This window comes from Lepisma saccharinum, chromosome 7 (assembly GCF_977018435.1).
Source record: "Lepisma saccharinum chromosome 7, izLepSacc3.1, whole genome shotgun sequence".
Classification (NCBI taxonomy): Eukaryota; Metazoa; Arthropoda; class Insecta; order Zygentoma; family Lepismatidae; genus Lepisma; species Lepisma saccharinum.
Window position 1 is genome coordinate 33,692,616 of NC_139235.1, and position 21,221 is coordinate 33,713,836.

The following is a 21,221-nucleotide window of genomic DNA, read 5'->3' on the forward strand; positions in this document are numbered from 1 at the left end:
AGGCTCTAGAATTCACTAAGCCTCAAAATAATATTGGGTACATAAAATAAAAAGCAGATGGAGAGTGATGCTGATCACATCTCCAAACAGCAAAAGCAAAAGTATATGGATGGAGCCCTACCTGATATATTTAGAAAACTTAGTATAAGAGTAACAAAATACTCAGCAAACTCTAAAATAAACAAACTTTCCTACGTAGCAGGCGTAACCTGACCTAAATAAATACATATAGAAATACAGAGCCAAAAATAGCATAGTAAAAATCAGTAAACCCTAATAATAATAATAATATATTCTGTGGCTTACATTTTAGCTAAAAGTACTTTTTCTTTAGTGTTTTCGAAAAAATTTAAATAAATACTAAACTCTAAGTTAAAAATTTGTAAATGTATATATAATACAAAACAAAATAAATAAAAATTAATACATACCCTGCAAAAAATCAGTAAAAAAGTTGAAAACATCTCTTTGTGCATCCAAAATATAATAACAAATCCTTCCTGACTGGATTAAATTGTGTTATTTGAGTAATATTAGGCTAAACTTGTGAAATAAACAAATAGAAGTTGAAAACACACACTTAGTGTGTCGAAAATGTAACTAAAAGTCTTTCCTGAACAGATTGAATAGTGTTATTTTGGTAAAAATAAGCCTAAACTTGTGAAATAAACAGATAAAAGTTGAGAACACACACTTTGTGTGTCGAAAATATAACTAAAAGTCTTTCCTGAATAGCATAAATAGTGTTATTTTGGTAAAAATAGGTATAAAATTGTAAAATAATAAGTTAAACGTAGAAAAAAATGTCTTTGTGAGTCCAAAATTTAATAAAAAATGTTGCTTGAATAGTATAAATAGTGTTATTTTGGTAAAAATTAACTTAAAGTTGTAAAAGATTTGACATAAAGTCAAAGTTTTGTAAAAAATGTCTTTGTGAGTCCAAAATTTAATAAAAAATGTTGCTTGAATAGTACAAATAGTGTTATTTTGGTAAAAATTAACTTAAAATTGTAAAATAATAAGTTAAAAGTTGAAAAATGTTTTTCTGAGTCCAAAATTTAATAAAAAATGTTGCTTGAATAGTACAAATAGTGTTATTTTGGTAAAAAATTAACTTAAAGTTGTAAAATAATAAATTAAAAAGTTGTAAAAATATCTTTGCGAGTCCAAAATTTAATAAAAAATGTTGCCTGAATAGTACAAATAGTGTTATTTTGGTAAAAAATTAACTTAAAGTTGTAAAATAATAAGTTAAAAAGTTGTAAAAAATGTCTTTGCGAGTCCAAAATTTAATAAAAAATGTTGCCTGAATAGTACAAATAGTATTATTTTGGTAAAAAATTAATATAAAGTTGTAAAATAATAAGTTAAAAGTTGAAAAAAATGTCTTTGTGAGTCCAAAATTTAATAACAAAATGTTGCCTGAGTGGAACAAATAGTGTTATTTTGGTAAAAAATTAACATAAAGTTGTAAAATAATAAGTTAAAAGTTGAGAAATATGTCTTTGTGAGTCCAAAATTTAATAAAAAATGTTGCCTGAATAGTACAAATAGTGTTATTTTGGTAAACAATTAACATAAAGTTGTAAAATAATAACTTAAAAGTTGCGAAATATGTCTTTGTGAGTCCAAAATTTAATAACAAAATGTTGCCTGAATAGTATAAATAGTGTTATTTGAGTAATAATAAGCCTAAACTTGTGAAATAAACAGATAGAAGTTGAGAACACACACTTTGTGTGTCGAAAATGTAACTTAAAGTCTTTCCTGAATAGTATAAATAGTGTTATTTTGGTAAAAATAAAGATAAGCTGGGAAAATGTTTGACATAAAGTCAAAGTTTGGTAAAAATAAGCTCAATAATATGTTAAATAGCACACAGTACTACATTTACTACCTAAATCAATAATCAAAGGGCCCTAGGTTCGTTACCCCGTGATAAAAGCAAATGTTGAAAACTGTAGGCCCCGTCCCTGATAGCTCTCCCTTCTTCATAGTACAGATAAAAAAAACCTGCGCTAAATCGTCCTGTGCCTTGGGGCAACCCTGAGCGGAATATTAATTGGCGGCGGAAACCAGTTCTACAAGCGACGCATAGCTTCAAAAAATTTGACCCTTGCTGCGCATCCGCAGACTTCCTTTGTTGTCTGGATCAATCCCTTCGCATGCCCTACGGCGTTGCATAGCTTTCCCCTGTTCTTGCGTACTGGTTAACCTTGAAAAAACCGGTTCTGAAAATCTACCGACGCGTTCTCTGATTGGTCAATCGGGTTCCTTCTTTGTTCTGACGTAGTGACGTCATTTGACCTTGAACGCACACTCCCCAAATTCCTTTCTCGTCTACCTGCGCGGAATATTAATTCATTCTCTCTGTCTGGCATCAGAGCCGAGTCGAAATTCTGAGACAGTATTCTGTCTAGCGTGTGAAACCAACGTGTTTCATAATAACATACATTATTGCATAGTACTAATTATTACCGTTACATATCGCGGGTTCGAGTACCGGGACCGTCCCAAATCGTAATTGGACCTGTACCTACACCCATTACCACCGTTCATAGCGGTTCATAAACCATAGAAAACTTATTTTCAATACTATAAACATTAATTATTAACATTTCATGCATTACATACTTTGCAGTAATGAATATAAAACCATATGCATAGCGTTTAGTACCTCTAATTACTTTCTATATACATATTTTTCATAAAATAAATAATTATATATTCATAAAAAGTTATAAACATGCAAATACATAAATGTAAAGTATTCTAAGTACATGCAAATGAGTTCTAAGTACATGCGAATTAATTAAAACCCGTGCAAATTAGTTATAACTACGTGCAAATTAAAGACCACCCACGCAGCGATTGACGGTAAGTGTTATAACCTCTACTGACGGCTGTTTCTTATTCGGCTTGTAAGCCCATAGTGTAATATTGCTCATGAATGACGGATGGAGACTCAACAGACAGGTGACTCTGGAAGGTTCTGCCATTGGCGGGGCTTCTGCGCTGGTCGAGCGAGAAGTTTAGCGTGGGAGATCCTTGCCGACTACGAGAGACTTCTGACGTACTGGACACTGGCTGGACAGGCTGAGTACATTGCATTACAGTCTATCGCCCTTTATAGGCCCTCATGGCCGGGTGTAATTTACCTAAAGTCCATTGATTTATTTTGAGTTCTTAAAAGTGCAAGAAAAGGAAATTGTTTTAGTTTAGATTTTTGGTGGATTGCTCCGGGTCATGTTGGCTGTGGGGGGTTTTGGGCTGGGTTGCGATTTGCTCTGACTCGTGTAGCCTTTACTTACTGACTGCTGACTATCAAATGGGACAAATTAAACTAGGTTAACTGGGAGATAATCCATAGACATTTCTGTTGAATTAATTGTATTTGGAAAGTATAAGTACTAATATGTTTTGTAATAAATATTGGGTTAACGAATATTAAGTTCCAATTGTATACTTTAAGTACCTAATATATGATCATCCACTGCGCCGATAAGACAATCCTCGTCTCACTTCTTTTGGTATTAAAGGGGAAACAAGAGACGTAGAGGATTATAGGCTTCTTTTTGATGCAGATGCGCCGAGATAGAGACCGAGCGAACTAGGTCAGTGGTTAGAGTGCTCGATTCAAGTTCCGAAGGGCAGGGGTGGAACTGGAGCCAGAAGCGATTGCGGAGGGGGCACAGTTTTTTTTGGCATGCTTGGTTTGCGACACTTATTTCCCTCTCAAAAGTAATTCAGAAGCTTCAACGGTGGTATAGTCGGCATGACGTCTGGTTACCACGCCGGAGATCCGGGTTCGATTCCCGGTGTGGGTGATGCACGAGTATTTCCGTTGATAACCCCGCATCAGCCGCTCTGAGGTTAGAAGGGGTCACCACCGACTATACCGCGTTTGTTAGGACCTGTCCCATTTCCCGCGCTAGCGATCGCTCGACAGTTTCTGTGCCAATGAGAAACGAGGAAAAAAGTCGTCTGCTGGGCAGCGAGGAGCGAATGGAAGCCAGAAGAGAGGCGCTTACGTAGACGCTGTTGCCACGTTGCGTATTTTAATTTGCTCTCTGGCTTTGACTTTCCCCAGCACGGAGTTCACGCGGTCTGCAGCAGCAACGTCGCCTGGTTTATGGTAGAAAAGCCAGCGATCAGCTAGCGCGGGAAGCGGGGCAGGTTGTAACAAACGCGGTATAGACCATGTCGTCTCTAATAATACGTACCTCGGGAGGAGAGTGGCGAAGTTCGAACCCTTGGTCACGCATTGATCAGAACCAGATCACTATGAGGGGAATGTAGGGCTTTGATTCACAATGTAAGACGCAAATTATGCGCAGTAAATAATACACATTACTAGAACATGTTAGCAAATAATCTAAATTGGACACATTTTCAGTTTTAAAACATAATGATTTTTGATGGTTCTTTTTTTTTTTTTACAAGATTCCCAAATTTTAATAAATATTAAACAATACACTTCTTACTGCACGTGTTCTCAGTCTTAATTCTCAGAGGAGCCATTTCCCCCCCCCCCCAAAAAAAAAGAAAACAGGTTTAGTCTAAATATACTTACGAAACTCTGAAATTATACTGAACCAGTACCAAACCTACAGACTGTATGAAAATATATTTCTCTGAACAGTTTGTTCTGCTGATAATGATGAAAATTCTCCCTTAACATTTACATTACGACCTGGAGTCCTTTCTTCATTCGGAGTTTCTGGAGTGACATTTTTTCTTCACCTAGGAATTGAAATAGGCGATTCCAATGTCTGACCATATCAAAATAAATTTCAGTATTGAGTGTGAGAGTGCAGATCATACATACACTTATAACTTGCTTGATTTCTCTTTCAGCTGAAACACGCATTTTCTTAATTCAAATTATGTGACGCTAAAAATGTGGGACCTTTATGATTATTTTTTTTACAAATTCCTCCCGGGCGCCGGACATTAGGTTAAAATGTAGAACATTTCCGGGAAAAAAAGGACGTCTGGCGATCCTACCTCGTCTAAATTTTATCAGTTCATTATTCATCATTGCGTCGATTACTTTCGAGAGGTAGAAAAGCCACGCTAAATAACCAAAAATAGAATAAACATTATGAAAAAAGTTATTCATCTTCAAAACGATGTTGCGAACTTCTTTAGAGTACGCGCTTTAAATGGTATATACGGAGTGAGGCAAAAGTCCGGCACCACCCTTTTACGGTAATTTGAAAACGACTTCACGGAGGGCGATGAAATTTCGGATATCGGTAATTTGGGGTGGGGGCCCACCAGGTGGATCATGGCGGCCATCTTGAAAGCCGCCATCTTGGAATTACATCCAGATTTTCAAATGGCAAGGGGGTCAGAATCTAAATCTGCAAACATCAGACATTTGGTTCACATAATTATTAAAGCCCCCCTTTTTCTTGCATAACTCTTTCACACTCGCCTTTTCTTACTCTTTCACACTCGCCTTTTCTTACTCTTTCTCATTTTCACACGTATCTTTTCGTTTCAGTCACATTATCACCTCTCTGCCTCACATCTCCTCTCTCTCTCTGTGTGTGTGTGTGTGTGTGTGGTGTCAATCACGCTGCGAGAGCAATCAGTGGTCGAAAACATGGCCTGATTCAATCTTCCTAAATTCATAGAAGAGAAGGTTACGTTACCGTTGTATGGTTCAAGCTAACCCTTGCCCCATTCATTGCATCGTGCTCCCTAATATCAGGTACTGATGTATTATTCAGAAAGCAGAAGCGGCCCTGGGTAATGAATGTTTCATAGCATCTCGTGCTTCGTGTAATTAGTTTCCAGATAACACCGCGAGATGTCAGCAGGGAAGCGTTTCCGCGCTTTGCGATGTTTTATTTTTGTGTACCGAGGATAATGGGTAGTTCCCGGAGCAGAAAGTTGGCGAACATTAAATTTTTCCTTCGTTCTTTTATTGTAGTCGCGTTAAAGTTTCTAGAGATGCGTTTACGTTTAATAATCATCACATGTTCCATGATCTTGATTGAAAATTCAAGATGAAAATGAGACAAATATTTAAGATCCTCTATATTCCTTGCTGATACCAGTGGAATGAACAATGAAAGAGTTCAAATTTTTGGGTGCATCGGCACATATTGGTCATTTTGCACCATTGCCTAAAATCCTTACTTGAAAATCAAAAAGGGGTGTAAAATCCCCAGTGAGGAAGTTTGTAACGGGTCCGCACGCGAAAAACACAACATATTAAGTAAGGAAACAATAAGAACTTCCTCAGAGATGGCAAAAACTCGTGCTTCTCAATATAATATATATATAATATCAAGAACATGAAAATTTTGCTTCAGTATCTCGCGTTCACACATAAGGGTGATGATCTGATTGTTTATAGACAGGTTAGATTTGTCGTTTAACGTAATGGAAGAGTCAAATGGACAACCATGTGTTCAGCCGGACCTTGTGGCCGAGTGGTAAGCACATCGCGTTGCGACGCCAAGGATCCCGGGTTCGCATCCCGCTCGGGCTAGGTTGTTTGTGAATGTCCATTCATCAATTTCATCACTCATCCCCCATCTTCGAAAATTAGCGCAGAGGCACAAAACGCGAAGTAAAATAAACTAAATCAATCAATCATGTGTTCTGAGAATCGAGTTCACAATTCGAGAACGAGACTATTTCAAGCCCCGTCTCCTCTCGAGCTGATATATTTTTTTCAAAAAAATATATTAAATTAAACGAAAATAATAAGTTTTGAATATTTAATAACATACGTGTATATATAACCTCTCTATAAATAATTATTTATTACAGAAAAGTAGTTGGTTAATCGTAGCACCGATGTAAAGTTTTAGCTGGGGGGATGTTTGGTCGAGCCTTGCAGTTAATTGGGGGATACTCCTATGATTTAACATGCTATGATATTCCAAAATTTGAAAAAATTCATCAGCTTAGAATTTCTTCTGGATTGCTTTCACTAAATATTATCAATAGTTTAATAGACTTACGCAATCACGAAACTATTGATAATATCTAGACAACAGCGAAAGAAAACCACACGAAAATTCACGTCAATGCTCTAGAACGAATTCTAAGCGTATGTAAATTTTCATATTTTGGAATATCACAATGGGTTTTCGAAAGAAGAAAAAAAAACAGGAAAATTTGAAAATATCGGCTCTGGCGGCGGCCAAAGGTTTAGGCGAGCTCTAAGAGGTGAAAAAGTTACAAAAAATGAAAAGAACAAACAGAAATAGGACAATAAAATTGTCGAACGAGACGTAACTATGGAAACGTCTCTGTCTCGTTTCGATAAACTGCCACTATCGTTCCGTTGTCGGTTTCGTATCTCGTCTTGAGGCTCACACCGATGCACACAAGAATATAAGAGATGTTGGAGCTTCGTTTCCGGTGTAACCACGATATGCTCAGAACCTAGCATATCCATATTCTGAACAATATGACCGTAGTTTTAATTACACCATGAATTAGTCACGTATGTTGAATTTTCCTTTTAAAGCCTTAAAAAAGAATATCGGAATCTAATTATTTTAAGGTTCCTAGGATATCAAATTACATGACACAAGAATTCCAGAATCTTCCCCCCAGAACTAGCAATGTGCCTACGATTTCAAGTAGCCAATTAGGCATCTCCATCACGTTAATGATGTACCTTGATTTCAACAACTTGTGACAGATTTATGATTTACAGAGAAACGAAAGATTTTATACAAAGCATTATCAAAAATTCAAAATTCACTTGCCTTTTCAGTAAATTTGACAACAAATAATTTTTGAGACATGTTAATATGAAATTGTATTTTTCAAAATAAGTAATTGAATATATTTGAACTTTACGTGTAGAAATTTGTAACAAAATTGTCTCTTTATGTGCTCAAAATGTATGCTGGGCATAAACTGCCAAGATTAATAAACAACAAAAAAAGCGTGGATCAATATAAACTTATTAACAAAGAAATAATCATTTATGATAAAGTTAGGCTGATATACTCGTAAAGAAACGTTTTCTACGTGACACGTAAGTTATTCGTTAAAAACTCATAAAATACGTAAAAAACTAGAACCAAACATACAAATTAAAAGAAAGAATAGTTTTTTGGATGGTTTTTTTTATGTATGGCAGTTTACAGTGGTAGAAAACAAAAAAAAGAGGTTTTAAAAACTCACCTTCTGGATTTGTATGTGCTGTTATATTGGAATTTTGCAAACTGCCACATACACATACACACCTTAATTAGCCTATGCAAGTGTATCATACGTACGAATAAGTAATTTGAAGCAGTTACTAAAACCAATCCAAATAAATTGTCATAAATACAAGTATTTGTGCAAGACGTATAGGCCTATATCAACAGGTTTCTCAACTTTATATATATATATATATATATATATATATATATATATATATATATATATATATATATATATATATATATGTGTGTATATATGTATGTATATGTGTGTGTGTGTGTGTGTGAACTTATTTTTAAAAAAACTGTTATTGAGGGTGAGGGCGTGAGGTGGCTGTGTAAACAATATTCAGAAGATAACGATTTTGTGGTGAAATATGTAAGAAAATTAAAGTTTAAAATGAATATAAATATTTCATATTAATAATTTACGAAATAAAATTAGTTTTTTTTGCATCCGCGTAAAAAACTGGTTTTCTACGCGAAGCAAATTGCTAGTAAATTACGCGTAATTTACGTAAAAACATAACGAGTGAATAAGTTTACGAACCCTGGTGGCCTCCTTGTATTTTATGACTGAATTCATGGCAAAATAAAGTTGAGAAGTTGCTCAAGAGATGGCGCTGGTCACTGGTTTTATTTTTATGACATAAGTGGGAGTATTTATGGATTTTAATACTTTTGTTTTCTTGGAATAATTTAGAAATATATTGTTTTGTATTTTGGTGCACGGGAAACTTAATGTTATTGATCTGCGTCCACTAACAAACAATATAGTTTTGATAAAATAAGGTAATTATATAGAAGATTAGGTTTATGAGGTGGCCATGGAGGTGGTCATTATGGTTGGTTGCACTTCTCTCTATAACACTTGTCTCTCTGATGGACTGTCTTTATTTTCTCTTCTGTATGTACATTACATTAAATACACCAACACTTGATCTTTACAATCACAATAAGAACCGAAAAATCGTTAAACTTTGCTTTGTAAATGGATTCAGTGACGTGCTAAATATATTTTTCATGCATGTGTCACGAAAAATTCTAGTTGGATATTCTTTGTGAGTGTTCCTTCATCATAATATCATCACTCATCATCATCTTCGCGATTGGCCAAAATTGACAGAAAAGCGACGATATATAACAAAAAGTAAATTACATGATTTGTTTATGGCAACTTTACCATATTTGTCACTTTTTGTGCAAGGAAAATGTTGAGTCGTAATTACTGTAACTGGGTTATTTTAGTATTATTTCAGTATAACAAGTTTTTCAACGCAATTTTATCTAAAGTTGGGCCCACCGGAAAAATTATTGCTACGCCCCTATCTCATGTTCTATTTAACGGTGTGGATGTTGCGATTTTTCTTCTATTACAAATATTTCTGAAAATTTCCCATGCAGGCAACCCTGAATCATTCTTGCCCTACATACAAAAGGTAATAAATTATAAAAAATCATTAATTTTCTCGAGAGAGAGATAGGGGGCCTTAAGCCCACTCCCCCTTCACTGATTGTAAGGTATATGAGTCACGCGCTCGGTGATTGGCAGGACACGTAACTTCTCTCCGAAACTTTGAAAAAAAAATGATCATGTTTTCTCTCTTGTTATAATGTCTAGCCTTATAACACGCCATGTCAATTTGTGGTTCAGAAATTAATTTTTCTTCCCTCCTCAACTCTCTCTGTTCCACAGACTATAAACGTCCTGGGGAACATTTCTTCTTCCTTTTCTTACTAGTCCTGGTGGAATAGCCCGGGGGGAAGCACGCCGCTCGAGGTATGGTCTGGTACAGAGATTTATTTTCTCTTTTTCGATCTCTTTTTTGCAGGCTATCCTTTTCACCTTTTGAGAAACAGAGGGAAGGGGGGGGGGGGGGGGCGAAAAGGATAGCCGCGTTTCTTAACCTTAAATTATTTGCTTGTTGTGTCAGTTTTTTTCTTTCCCCTCAAGGCACGTGTTGTGTGATACAACAATCTTCTCAGCTGGCGTGAACTTTTCTCAGGCAGACCTTGCGAGCAGTGTTTCCAACCTTGTCGTTGCTTAAACGATTAACGAGAGGCTGAGAAGATTGCGGATTACATTCATTCGTGTGTTGGATGTTCACAGCGATGATTTCTCTTAGAATATGTTTTTCGTTTCGAATGACCTTTCTTTCTTGCTTGCTTGCTGTCATTCCTGTATATCTTTTGTCATGGGTGTAACGTGGGGCCTAATTTTGAGGGGGCAGAATCAAACTTGGGCCTAGTTTTTGAGGGGGCAGAATTTTACGTGGGGCTTAATTTTGAGGGGGCACAATCAAGAAGCCTGGTACTTAAACTTTGGGGGAAGAGATTCGAAAAGTTATCCATCTCATAAAAATAGAGTCCAGGATAATTTGCTAAATAACTGTGACGATTGCGAAATCACAAATATTACTCTTTATTGCTTTACTCCTTGCCCCCCCCCCCCGTTGCCCCCGCCAAGTTACGCCTATGTCTTTGGTTTTCTCTGTCTTTTTGTTATTTACTTAACAGTTATTTGTGACTTTTTACCTTTTGCCGCCCCCCCCCTCTCTCTCTCTCTCTGTGCATGTCTGCATGCATATGTGCGTGTGTATGGGTGTGTGTGTATGGAAGATAAATCTACCCCGTGCACATAAGGTGGAGCAGGGTGCGAAATCCTAAGGGAGACAGGGGGTATTTCCCCTCCAGCAACAATCTTGACCTAATAAATCCCCCACCAAAAATTGGGAGAGAGAGAGTTTTTCTTATACGAACGAAGATAAGCAATTAGTTTTAACTTCAAATACAATTTAGTAAGAAATAGTAAAAAACCACAGATAAAAGAAGTTGTTTCAGCGAATCCGGGAGGGGAATTTCAATCTAAGAGTTAAACTGCAAGTTTCATGGAAAGCAGAGAAAGTGGAGGATGAAGATTCCGAGAACTTTTGAACAAAAATCAACGTCAACAGTTTCTTTTGACTAACGAAATTGAAAGAAAGAGACTATTTACCGGCAGTGGGACTATGCAGGTGTTATTGCGACATGATAACGCCAGGCCGCACACGGCAAAATGAACCAAGGAGACGCTCTCCTGGAAGTTCTGCCTTCTGACCTCGCCCCTTCAGACTACCCACCTGTTCCGGTCCCTGCAGCACCGCCTAGTGGATTCCCACTTCAGAAATCTTCAAGAGGTGGAAAATAGCATTGTCATGTTTATAGACTCTTAAACAGCTGTCGTTCTACCGCCACGCATTTGTGTGAAAAGGAAAACTTTGCAGCGCATTTCGGACAGAAAGCAGTGAAAGTGACATTGCGTTGTCAACACTGCCTCCGAAATGAGAGGGAACTTACCAGCTCTCAGTGTTCCCAACTCATACGTCTTTGATTTCACCTGCAAGTTTGCTAGACTCGAAGCATTACGTAACATAATATGGACTTCTTCCTCGAAATGGCGCAGGAACAGGATGCGTACTCTATTGGTTTCCCAGACAGAGTTAAAAAAACTTTCGTAATTAGACATCTTTGAGTTAATTGTGTGCTTTGAACGAAACGTAATAATGATGCGAATTATATAACATGTTGTAGGACAGAGTTGGGGCGCAATTGACACGCTATTTTTTTCTATCCCTGACTTTTCGAAATAACATGATTTACATACATACAACTGATCAGGGGATACTAAGGAAGTACGTACATTCATGCTTATGACGGGACTCGAACCCTGAACCTTCAGTGGCGGAGTCGAAAGTCAGTCACTTAACGCGCTCGACCACTTGATAATTTCATAGAGTTTGCAAAATTATTCCATTGGTGGCAATTTTTGAACCTGTCCTGTGCTGTTGCATACATATTCAGGGTAAAATCTGATTTCGAAACCTCGTAACGTCGAAATGATTGATTGAATTAATTGTTGGGTGCATCTGCACGTATGGTCCTTTTGAACCTTTCAGTGTGTACGGAGAAATATCCTCTTAAGCCCGCATCACACGGAACTGGATTTCCAGTAGGAATGCCCTAGTTGACTCTGGACTGGCTACTCATTTGCTAGTTTTCACCTCACACGATATTTGTTAGCGTACTTGTCGAAATACTTTTGTTCCCATAAGACATTGCGCAGACCAGACAATCTCTGTAAAGGTGGACGAGTAATGTGAAGAATGTTGTAGGAGAATTACTGCTTTGTGCTTTTATTAAAAATTAAAACAGAAAAGTATGGACTAGAAATTGGCTAAAAAAAAATATGGTAAACAATGCGTACCGAACAAGCTTTTTAATTAACTCGGATATTCAAAATTCATACATGAGATTCGCAGGATTCATTCACACACACACACACACACAAGAAACATAAAAAATTGAATACACTTGTAAATAATAAGGATTTTCATTTTTAGGTAATCATATTTGTCACGTACACATCTCATCGCTTTGTATAAATACCTAAATATTAATGAAATGAACACGAATACACTGCACGTCATCTATGCTTTTTTTAAAATTGAGAAACGAACAGAAACAGCCAACACTCGGAAACCACAGACCAAAAGCTCTTATTTGCAAACTCACAGATTATCTTACATGGCCAAACTTTGCTCTGATTGGCTGTCCAACAGTGGAGGAATGCCAGTAGCGATTAGAACATGTCCTAGTCCTCCAAACCAGTCAAGCAGACAGCCAGACAACCATCACATCCGGGCAAGTAGACATACAAGAAATAATAGCAGACTGCCAAACAAAGACCTCAATCAGGGAACAGCTAAGACTACGAGAATGGGGGAAAGCGAAATATATCCAGGTTGTGAGAATAAATGAAAGAGGCGCGCTGGCATGGTTCAAATTAGGGGGATGGAAACAACTAAGAAAGAGAAACGAAGCCGGGGAAACGATGTGTCCTTTGTGCGATGGGGAGGAGACGGACAAGCATATCCTACTGAACTGCCCTTTTACACGTGACCTAAGGGACAAATGGATGAAAAACTTAACAGGGAGGGAGGTGATAGAAGTGGTAGACGACAGAATAAAGATAAAGGAAGCGGGGCAGGAAGTGGGGAAATACCTGGGAGTAGTAAGAGAACGGCGGGGGAAAGCTATTAGAGAAGGCAGCGAAATGACTGATCATGCTCCAGACGAGCCATCTTTATAGTGTAAGTGTGTGTAAAGTAAAATGTATGCGTTTTTTTTTTGGTGGGAAAAGAGAAGTGGGGCAAGGAAGAAGGAAGAAAGACTGGAAGAAGAACTGTCGAGGGAGGGGAAGAATGTGTATATAGGGGACAAAGTAAGAGACAGCTTAAAAGAAAACTAAATGTAACAAAATATTATAGAAAAATCAAAACCATGTAGTGCGTACAGCCTATGGCTCGCACAGAAAGAAAATAAATCAAATTGTAAATAGTCAGTTCAACGCCAACTAACTGGAAATCCAGTTCCGCGTGATTCGCCCTTTATCTAGAATTCTTACTTAAATGTGTAAAACAAGGGATGTAAGAAACCCCTTAAAAAAGTTTAAAGCGCGAGGTTGTATAGTGACTTGCATCAGACAGACACAACACGTTCATTCATTCATACTTTATTGGTTTTAGCTGTTTACCAGCTCTACACCAAGTGTCCTAAAAATATGTCATGCATGACACTGTTACAAATTTTGAATGTATACAGTTTTCTTATGCATAATTTATCTACATCATTATCATACAAATCTAAAATTGATAATAAATACAATTGTTATATCTGGTGACTATATCAAGTTACACATTTTGAATATTTACAATTTTCATATGTCTATATTAATATCATGAAAAAATCTATAAATGATAAATACAATTGTTACATCTGGTGACGATATTAAACAGGATAAAGAAATTGGAAGAGGTATTCCTTTTTTTATTAGATTCTTGAATAACATCTCCCTTTGAGTGGTATAAAGTGGACATTGAAATATAACATGGTGAGCATCTTCCTGATCTAGATTGCACTTGCACATAGGTGAATTTACTAAATTAATTTTATATAAATGGTGATTTAAACGTATGTGACCTGATCTCAATCTTAATATTAAAACTAAAATCTTTCTGGGTATATTAAATGTATAAAACCACGGAGTCTTATTGTTTCAATTTAGTACATTTTTATATGAATGACTCATATATGTAAATTTTTGTTTAACCCATATCTCCAAATCTTGTTGTTGTTTTTAACTCTTGGTAACATATCTGTATATGATAATAATATATTCGTTCTGTGATCCATAATTCTTGCTTGTTTAGCATTTTTATCTGCCAGTTCATTATAATGAAACCCTGAATGTGCTGGTATATATGCAAAATGAATTGTCCTTCCCTCTGTAGTTAACTTACCATACAATCTTATTATGTAAAGTACCAATGCTGATGCCTTATATAACTTTTTATATGAAGATTGCACACTGTACAAAACACTTTTAGCATCTGTTAATATTAATATCCTTTTATCTGGAATATTATTAATGTACATCAATGCACGATATATTCCATATGCTTCTGCCGAGAAAATAGAACACTCTCCAGGTAGTCTAAACTTTTTAATATTTCGATTTGAAGAGTCAATAAAAGCACATCCTACTTCTTCTTTATTTTTTGATGCATCTGTGTATATGAATCTATAATTCTCCCAATTATGTAAATATAATTGAATATTTGCATAACTTGTTAATAAAACATTCCTTACCGGTATTTGATCATATGAAATTTCATAAATTGAATGTTTGCTATGCGTTATTATTGTAGAAAATAAATTTTGAAATTCTATTTTACATTGTAGGAAAGTTGAATATTGTACCTTTATTTTGTTATCTTGATATAAAATCCATTGGTCTTGCATAAGTTTATTTACTGGATGTTCTTGTGTTTCCCAGCACTTGAAAACGAATTTATTTGTAATCCATTTGCATCTATACTTAAAAGGTTTTTCTATGGATTCTAAATAAACTCCTACATTGGGAGCTGAATTCATGAGACCCAATGATCTCCTCAACACTTTTTTTCTAAACTATCTATCTTAGATAGAATTCTTTCTGTAGCATTTCCATATAAGCTGCATCCGTATTCTAGCTTAGGCCTAAAAAAGTTTTTGTAAAATAAAAGCATTATTCTTGGGTGAGCACCCCAATTAGTATTTCCTAAAATTTTAAGCATGTTGAAAATGTTTTCACCTTTAGCTTGTAAATACCTTATATGATCCATCCACATTAATTTTCTATCAAAATTAATTCCTAAATATTTTATTTTATTTTGAAATGGAATACCAGCAATTTGTGTCAACGTATTTGGATATTTATGTTCACTTTTGTTATTAAAACATACAGCTGCTGACTTGTTCTGTGATATGATAAAGTTCATTCTCTCCAGCCAACATTTCACTTTATAAAAATTATTTTCTATTTTCTGAATACCTTCCTATGGATTACAAAATGATCTAAGCAACCTAAGAAGCAACCTACTGGTCAACGGCTCCAATGGCGGAAGAAGATGGATGGCCATCTCAACGGCGAAGGAGGCGGAAGAACCAGGAATCAGGAGGAGTAACACCTCTTTTTAAAAAACCTTGGGCCAGCTGGCACCGGCTGGTAGTACCTTGTAAGGGCCCCATGCCAGGGTTACGGTGAAGACCTCAACGGCAACTATGGCGGAGAAGGAGACCTTTGGAACGGCATAGCTGGCGGAAGAGGCACTCATTCTCATTGAGTATAAATATGAGAAAAAGCCACTGTCTTGTGGAGGAGGGATCCTAAAAGACTAGGGGAAAATACCCCGACAGAAAATTAGCCTGCTTGGAGGCTCAGGTGGCAGCCCCATCACCAAGATCGGGTGCTGTGGGCCAATAACCCGCACACTTTAAATCACACTATTAAAGAAACATCAACAAGAGGAAGCCGAACTGATTCTAAGACGACGACATTTGGCCTGAAAAGGACAACGAGAATTGGAATATGGAATGTAAGAACCCTGCGGGAGAGTGGAAAACTATGGCAGGCAGTGGCCTGCATGAAGAGCTATTGTCTGAGCATCCTAGGTATAAGTGAAGTCAGATGGCCAGAGTTTGGAGAGGTAAATACCCATGAAGGAGTTACATTCATATATTCTGGAAGACCTGAGGGTGAAGGTGTGAGCCGTGATGGTGTGGGTATATTGATGGACAAGGAAGCAAAAAGGAGCCTTATTCAATGGTATCCAGTGTCTACGAGGATAATTGTGGCACATTTCAAAACCAATATCAGAAACATCGTTATGATCCAGTGTTATGCACCCACAGAAGTAGCAGAGCCTGAAGAGAAACAAGAGTTTTATAGGCAGCTCAATGAAACAATAAAGAAGCAAAAAAGGAAGGATATCATAATAATTGGAGGAGATTTAGTAGCGGAAAGTAATTAAGGAGGCAATGAACTCAAGCAGGACAAGGGCAAGGAAGGCAGAATTGCAAACAAAGTATACAGAGAAGGATCGAGAAGTAAAGAGTAGTGTTCGTAGGGATCAAAGAAATTGGGTAGACAATCTGTCTCAGCAGGAGGAGGAAGCAGCAAAAAAGAGGAATCTTAAAGAACTATACAACATCACAAAAGTTCTGTCAAGGAAACAGATGCAGAGAAATCGACCAGTGAGAAGTAAAGATGGTACCCTCCTTACGAATACTGAGGACCAACTGAAACGTTGGAAGGAGCACTTCTCTGCAACCCTTAATCGCTCTGTGGATGCTCAGATAGACCAGGGGGAAGAGGAAGATGATAATGATGGTGATGTTGGCCCCAGTGTAAGAATTAGGACGGATGTTCCAACAGTAGGAGAGATTAAACAGGCTCTGAGAGAGGTACGTAATTGTAAAGCAGCTGGTGTCGACAACATACCACCGGAAGTGCTGAAAAGTGATATAAACACCACAGCAAATATGTTGCAGCCCTTATTTGAGAAGATATGGATAGAGGGAGTGATGCCTAAGGACTGGAGGAGTGGCCTGTTGGTGAAGCTACCGAAAAAAGGGGATACATCAAAGTGTGACAACTGGAGAGGTATAGCACTTCTGTCCATTCCGAGTAAGATCTTCACTTGAGTTATCCTAAACAGAATTAAGGAGCATGTTAACTTGAGACTCAGAAGAGAACAGGCAGGGTTTCGACCAAATCGCTCCTGTATTGATCAAATTAACACCTTGCGGATAATTTTGGAACAATGTATAGAATGGTCATCTCGTCTCTATACAGTTTTCGTTGACTTCGAGAAAGCATTTGACTCGGTCAACAGAAATGCAATGTGGAAGGAAGTGAAACGATATGGAGTGCCCACAAAAATTCTTGATCTTATCCGAGAAACTTATCGTGATTATACATGTAGAGTTATACATGAAGGCCGTGTATCTGAACCAATAGATGTGCAGTCTGGAGTGAGGCAAGGTTGTATATTATCACCTACAATGTTCCTGATCGTGATCGATGCAGTGATGCGAAATGTAATAGGAGGGAAAAGACGTGGTATCCAATGGGGATTGAATAACAGACTAGAAGACCTTGATTTTGCAGACGATTTGTGCTTATCTGAAGCACATGGTGACATGCAAACAAAACTAGCAGATCTGATAGAAAGTGCAAAAAAAACAGGACTTGTGATTAACTCCAAGAAGACCAAGGCACTGAGGATTAACTCCACAAAAACAGACCCGTTTAATATTGGTGAAGAGATTATTGAAGATGTGGATAGCTTTACTTACCTGGGTAGTGTGGTGGCAAAAGACGGAGGGGCGGCACAGGATGTTTCTCAACGAATCCAAAAAGCAAATGGCACCTTTGTGAGGCTCTATCCAGTATGGAAAAACAAGAAGATATTTATGAAGACCAAACTTCGTATTTTTCGAAGTAATGTTAAGTCTGTACTGTTGTATGGGTCTGAGACATGGAAAGTAACAAAAACGATTACCTCTAAATTACAGACCTTCATCAATCGCTGCCTGAGAAAAATTTTGAATATCTTTTGGCCAGAAGTGATTCAAAACCAAGAACTTTGGAGACAATCTGGAGAAATCGAGGTGTCCATACAAATAAAGCGGCGAAAATGGAATTGGATAGGGCATACGTTGAGGAAGGAAAATGAGGCTGTCGAGAGAGAGGCACTAGACTGGAACCCGCAGGGAAGAAGGAAAAGAAGGAAGAAGGAAAAGAGGGAGGCCTAGACAGACGTGGCGAAGATCTGTTCACGCTGAGGCCTTGGAGGAAGGAAAGAGCTGGAATGCAGTGAAGAGAATTGCCGTCAGTAGGACCAGGTGGAGATGCTTTGTTGATGCCCTATGTTCCACAGGGAACAACAGGAATTAAGTCAAGTCAAGTCATTTGGATATTTATGTTCACTTTTGTTATTAAAACATACAGCTGCTGACTTGTTCTGTGATATGATAAAGTTCATTCTCTCCAGCCAACATTTCACTTTATAAAAATTATTTTCTATTTTCTGAATACCTTCCTATGGATTACAAAATGATCCTAATATACACAAGTCGTCTGCATACTGAATTATTTTTATTGTAGAATTATGAAATTGAAATATTCCTCTCATATATATATTAAATAATAATGGACTCAGTGGACTTCCCTGAGGTAATCCTTGTGAAGTGGTACGGGGCCCACTAAGTGTGTCCTGAAACCAAAATAATATTTTCCTATTTATCATCAAGTTCCATATTATCTTCATAATTATTTTCGAAGTATTTGTCTGATTTAACATATCAATTAATATATGAGGATCAACGCTATCATATGCACCTTGTATATCTATAAAGTGAGCAAATGTATATTGTTTCTTATACATTGCATTTTGAACATGCAATGTTAATGTTGATAATGCATCAATACAACCCTTGTTTAGCCTAAAACCGAACTGATAGGGATAAAAATATTGTTCTTTCTCAAAATACCACTCTAATCTTTTTAATAATAATCTTCCAAATATCTTCTCAATTGTAGGAGCCAACGTAATAGGTCGATATGATTCAGCTTCTTTCGGATCTTTAGTTGATTTAAGTATAGGTAGTATCAGATGTGTTTTCCACTTTTGTGGCACATTTCCACTTCTCAGAATATTATTATAAATATTTACAAGTACTTTTAATGCATTGTCCGATTGATGTCCTATCATTTCATACGTTATTCCGTCGTATCCTGGAGCAGTTGATTTTATATTACTTAGAGTTTCTCTTAATTCTTGAAATGTTATTTTTGAATATAATTCATCACTGGAACTTATATTATTTATAATCTCGGGTTTTTTATTTCTTACATAACTAGGTGTAAACTTTTTTTCAAAATGTTCTTGCCAAATTGTTGTTATAGGTGAAACTCTAGTTTTATGACCTTTTTTAAGAAAATTTATTTTTTTCCAAATTGTGTTTGTTTTAACAGATGGTGATAATGATTCACAGAATTCTTCCCATGCTTGCCTTTTTGCTTTATTAAAGATACGTTTTGCTTTAACAATTACTTGTTTTAAATTTATCCAATTATTTGGCAAAGGTTGTTCAGCAAATATTTCAGACAATCTTATTCTTTCTTGTTTTGCATCTTGACACTCATCATTCCACCAGCTTATAGTAGGAAAGTTGTTTTTATTATTAATTTTCTTCCGTTTAGCTACAATATCCATTGCATACGTTATTAATTGTAAATAACGTTGACACGTTATGTTTTGTTCCAGTTTAATATCTTCCATTGAGACATAAGAGCCCAAAATTACAGAATATAATTCCCAATCGATGTTTTTAACCTGCCACCTTCTAATTGGTAATGAATATATTTTAGGTACTGAGTGTGCATCATTTAACAGTGTAATGAAAATTGGCAAATGATCACTACCCCTATTCACAAAATCTACTTCCCAAAACAATTTATTTATTATATTATTTGACACAATAGTTAAATCTATGGCTGTTGGTGATTTACCATTCCATGGATAATGAGTAGCTGACCCATCGTTCATGAAATGTAATGATCGATCACTAATCCAGTCCAAAATACTACATACTAATGCATCTCTATAATTACAACCCCATGCTTCATGATGAGCATTCATATCACCTGTGATAATGACATTGTCGTGGACATAATATAATAATTCATTAAAGTGTGTTACTTTAATATGTTGAGATTTATAACTCGATGGAATATAAATTGAAACTATTGTACACTCTAATGTGTTCATCTTAATTTTCACTGCTATTAATTCTACATTAAATAATTTTATCAACCCTAATGATTCTGGTAATGTTACTCTCTTAAATCTTATACTTTCATGTATATATAAACCTATACCTCTTGTATCTTTAGTATGTAAATTAGATATTAACTCGTAATGAGGTATTTGATAATATTGATGCTGTCTACCACGAAATTCGGACAAACTCAATATACCTGGATGATGCTCATCTATAATTTGTAATACTTCTAATCTTCTAGCTGTAAATGAATTTATATTCCATTGCACTATAAAAGACATACCTATTGATCCTCTTCTACAAGTTTAACTTTCTGATAATATTGCAATTATCTTTCCTATAATTTGTTGCATTGAAATTAAAATCTTCTGTTTCTTCCTGGAATCATTTAAATCACGAACTGATTCAATCATGTCTGGTAAAAGGTCCAACAATGACTGATATATTTCCTTTTGTCTACAAGAAACTTCTTTACGATCCGAATATCTTCTGCAATTTATATTGTCCATATCTTGTTCTTGCTTACTATAAGGGGATTCTCTCAAATATACTGGATATTTGTATTCTATTTGTTCTTTTTCTGTGTCTGATGAGGATGAAGAATCCACATTCACATCCTTCTTGTTTTCCCGTGGGAGTTGTACAATACGTTCTGTAGCCATTTTCATAATCTGGAGGTGATGTAACAACTTTGCTGTATTGTACTCTCATTTTTTGACCACTATTCTCTTTTGATATTTTCTTTTGTTCCGCCATTTGAGTTACAAAACTCGCACAATAACTCTCTCTGCCCTCCTTGCAACTATCACTTGTTGGTGCATTCTTCTC

The 21,221-nt window shown here is 36.3% G+C and overlaps 3 protein-coding genes across 3 annotated transcripts in view; all 3 read left to right on the forward strand.

Annotated features, from left to right (window-relative positions):
• Positions 1-21,221, forward strand: part of lmgA (anaphase promoting complex subunit lemming A) — a 160,081-nt gene that overhangs the window by 131,017 nt on the left and 7,843 nt on the right. The window lies entirely within an intron of this gene.
• On the forward strand, positions 16,190-16,576 carry LOC145990419 (protein CFDP2-like). The gene has a single exon (XM_083126113.1). It carries the CDS (start codon positions 16,190-16,192, stop codon positions 16,574-16,576), a length of 387 nt encoding a protein of 128 aa, XP_082982239.1.
• Positions 16,584-17,249, forward strand: LOC145990420 (uncharacterized). Its single transcript, XM_083126114.1, has one exon. It carries the CDS (start codon positions 16,584-16,586, stop codon positions 17,247-17,249), a length of 666 nt encoding a protein of 221 aa, XP_082982240.1.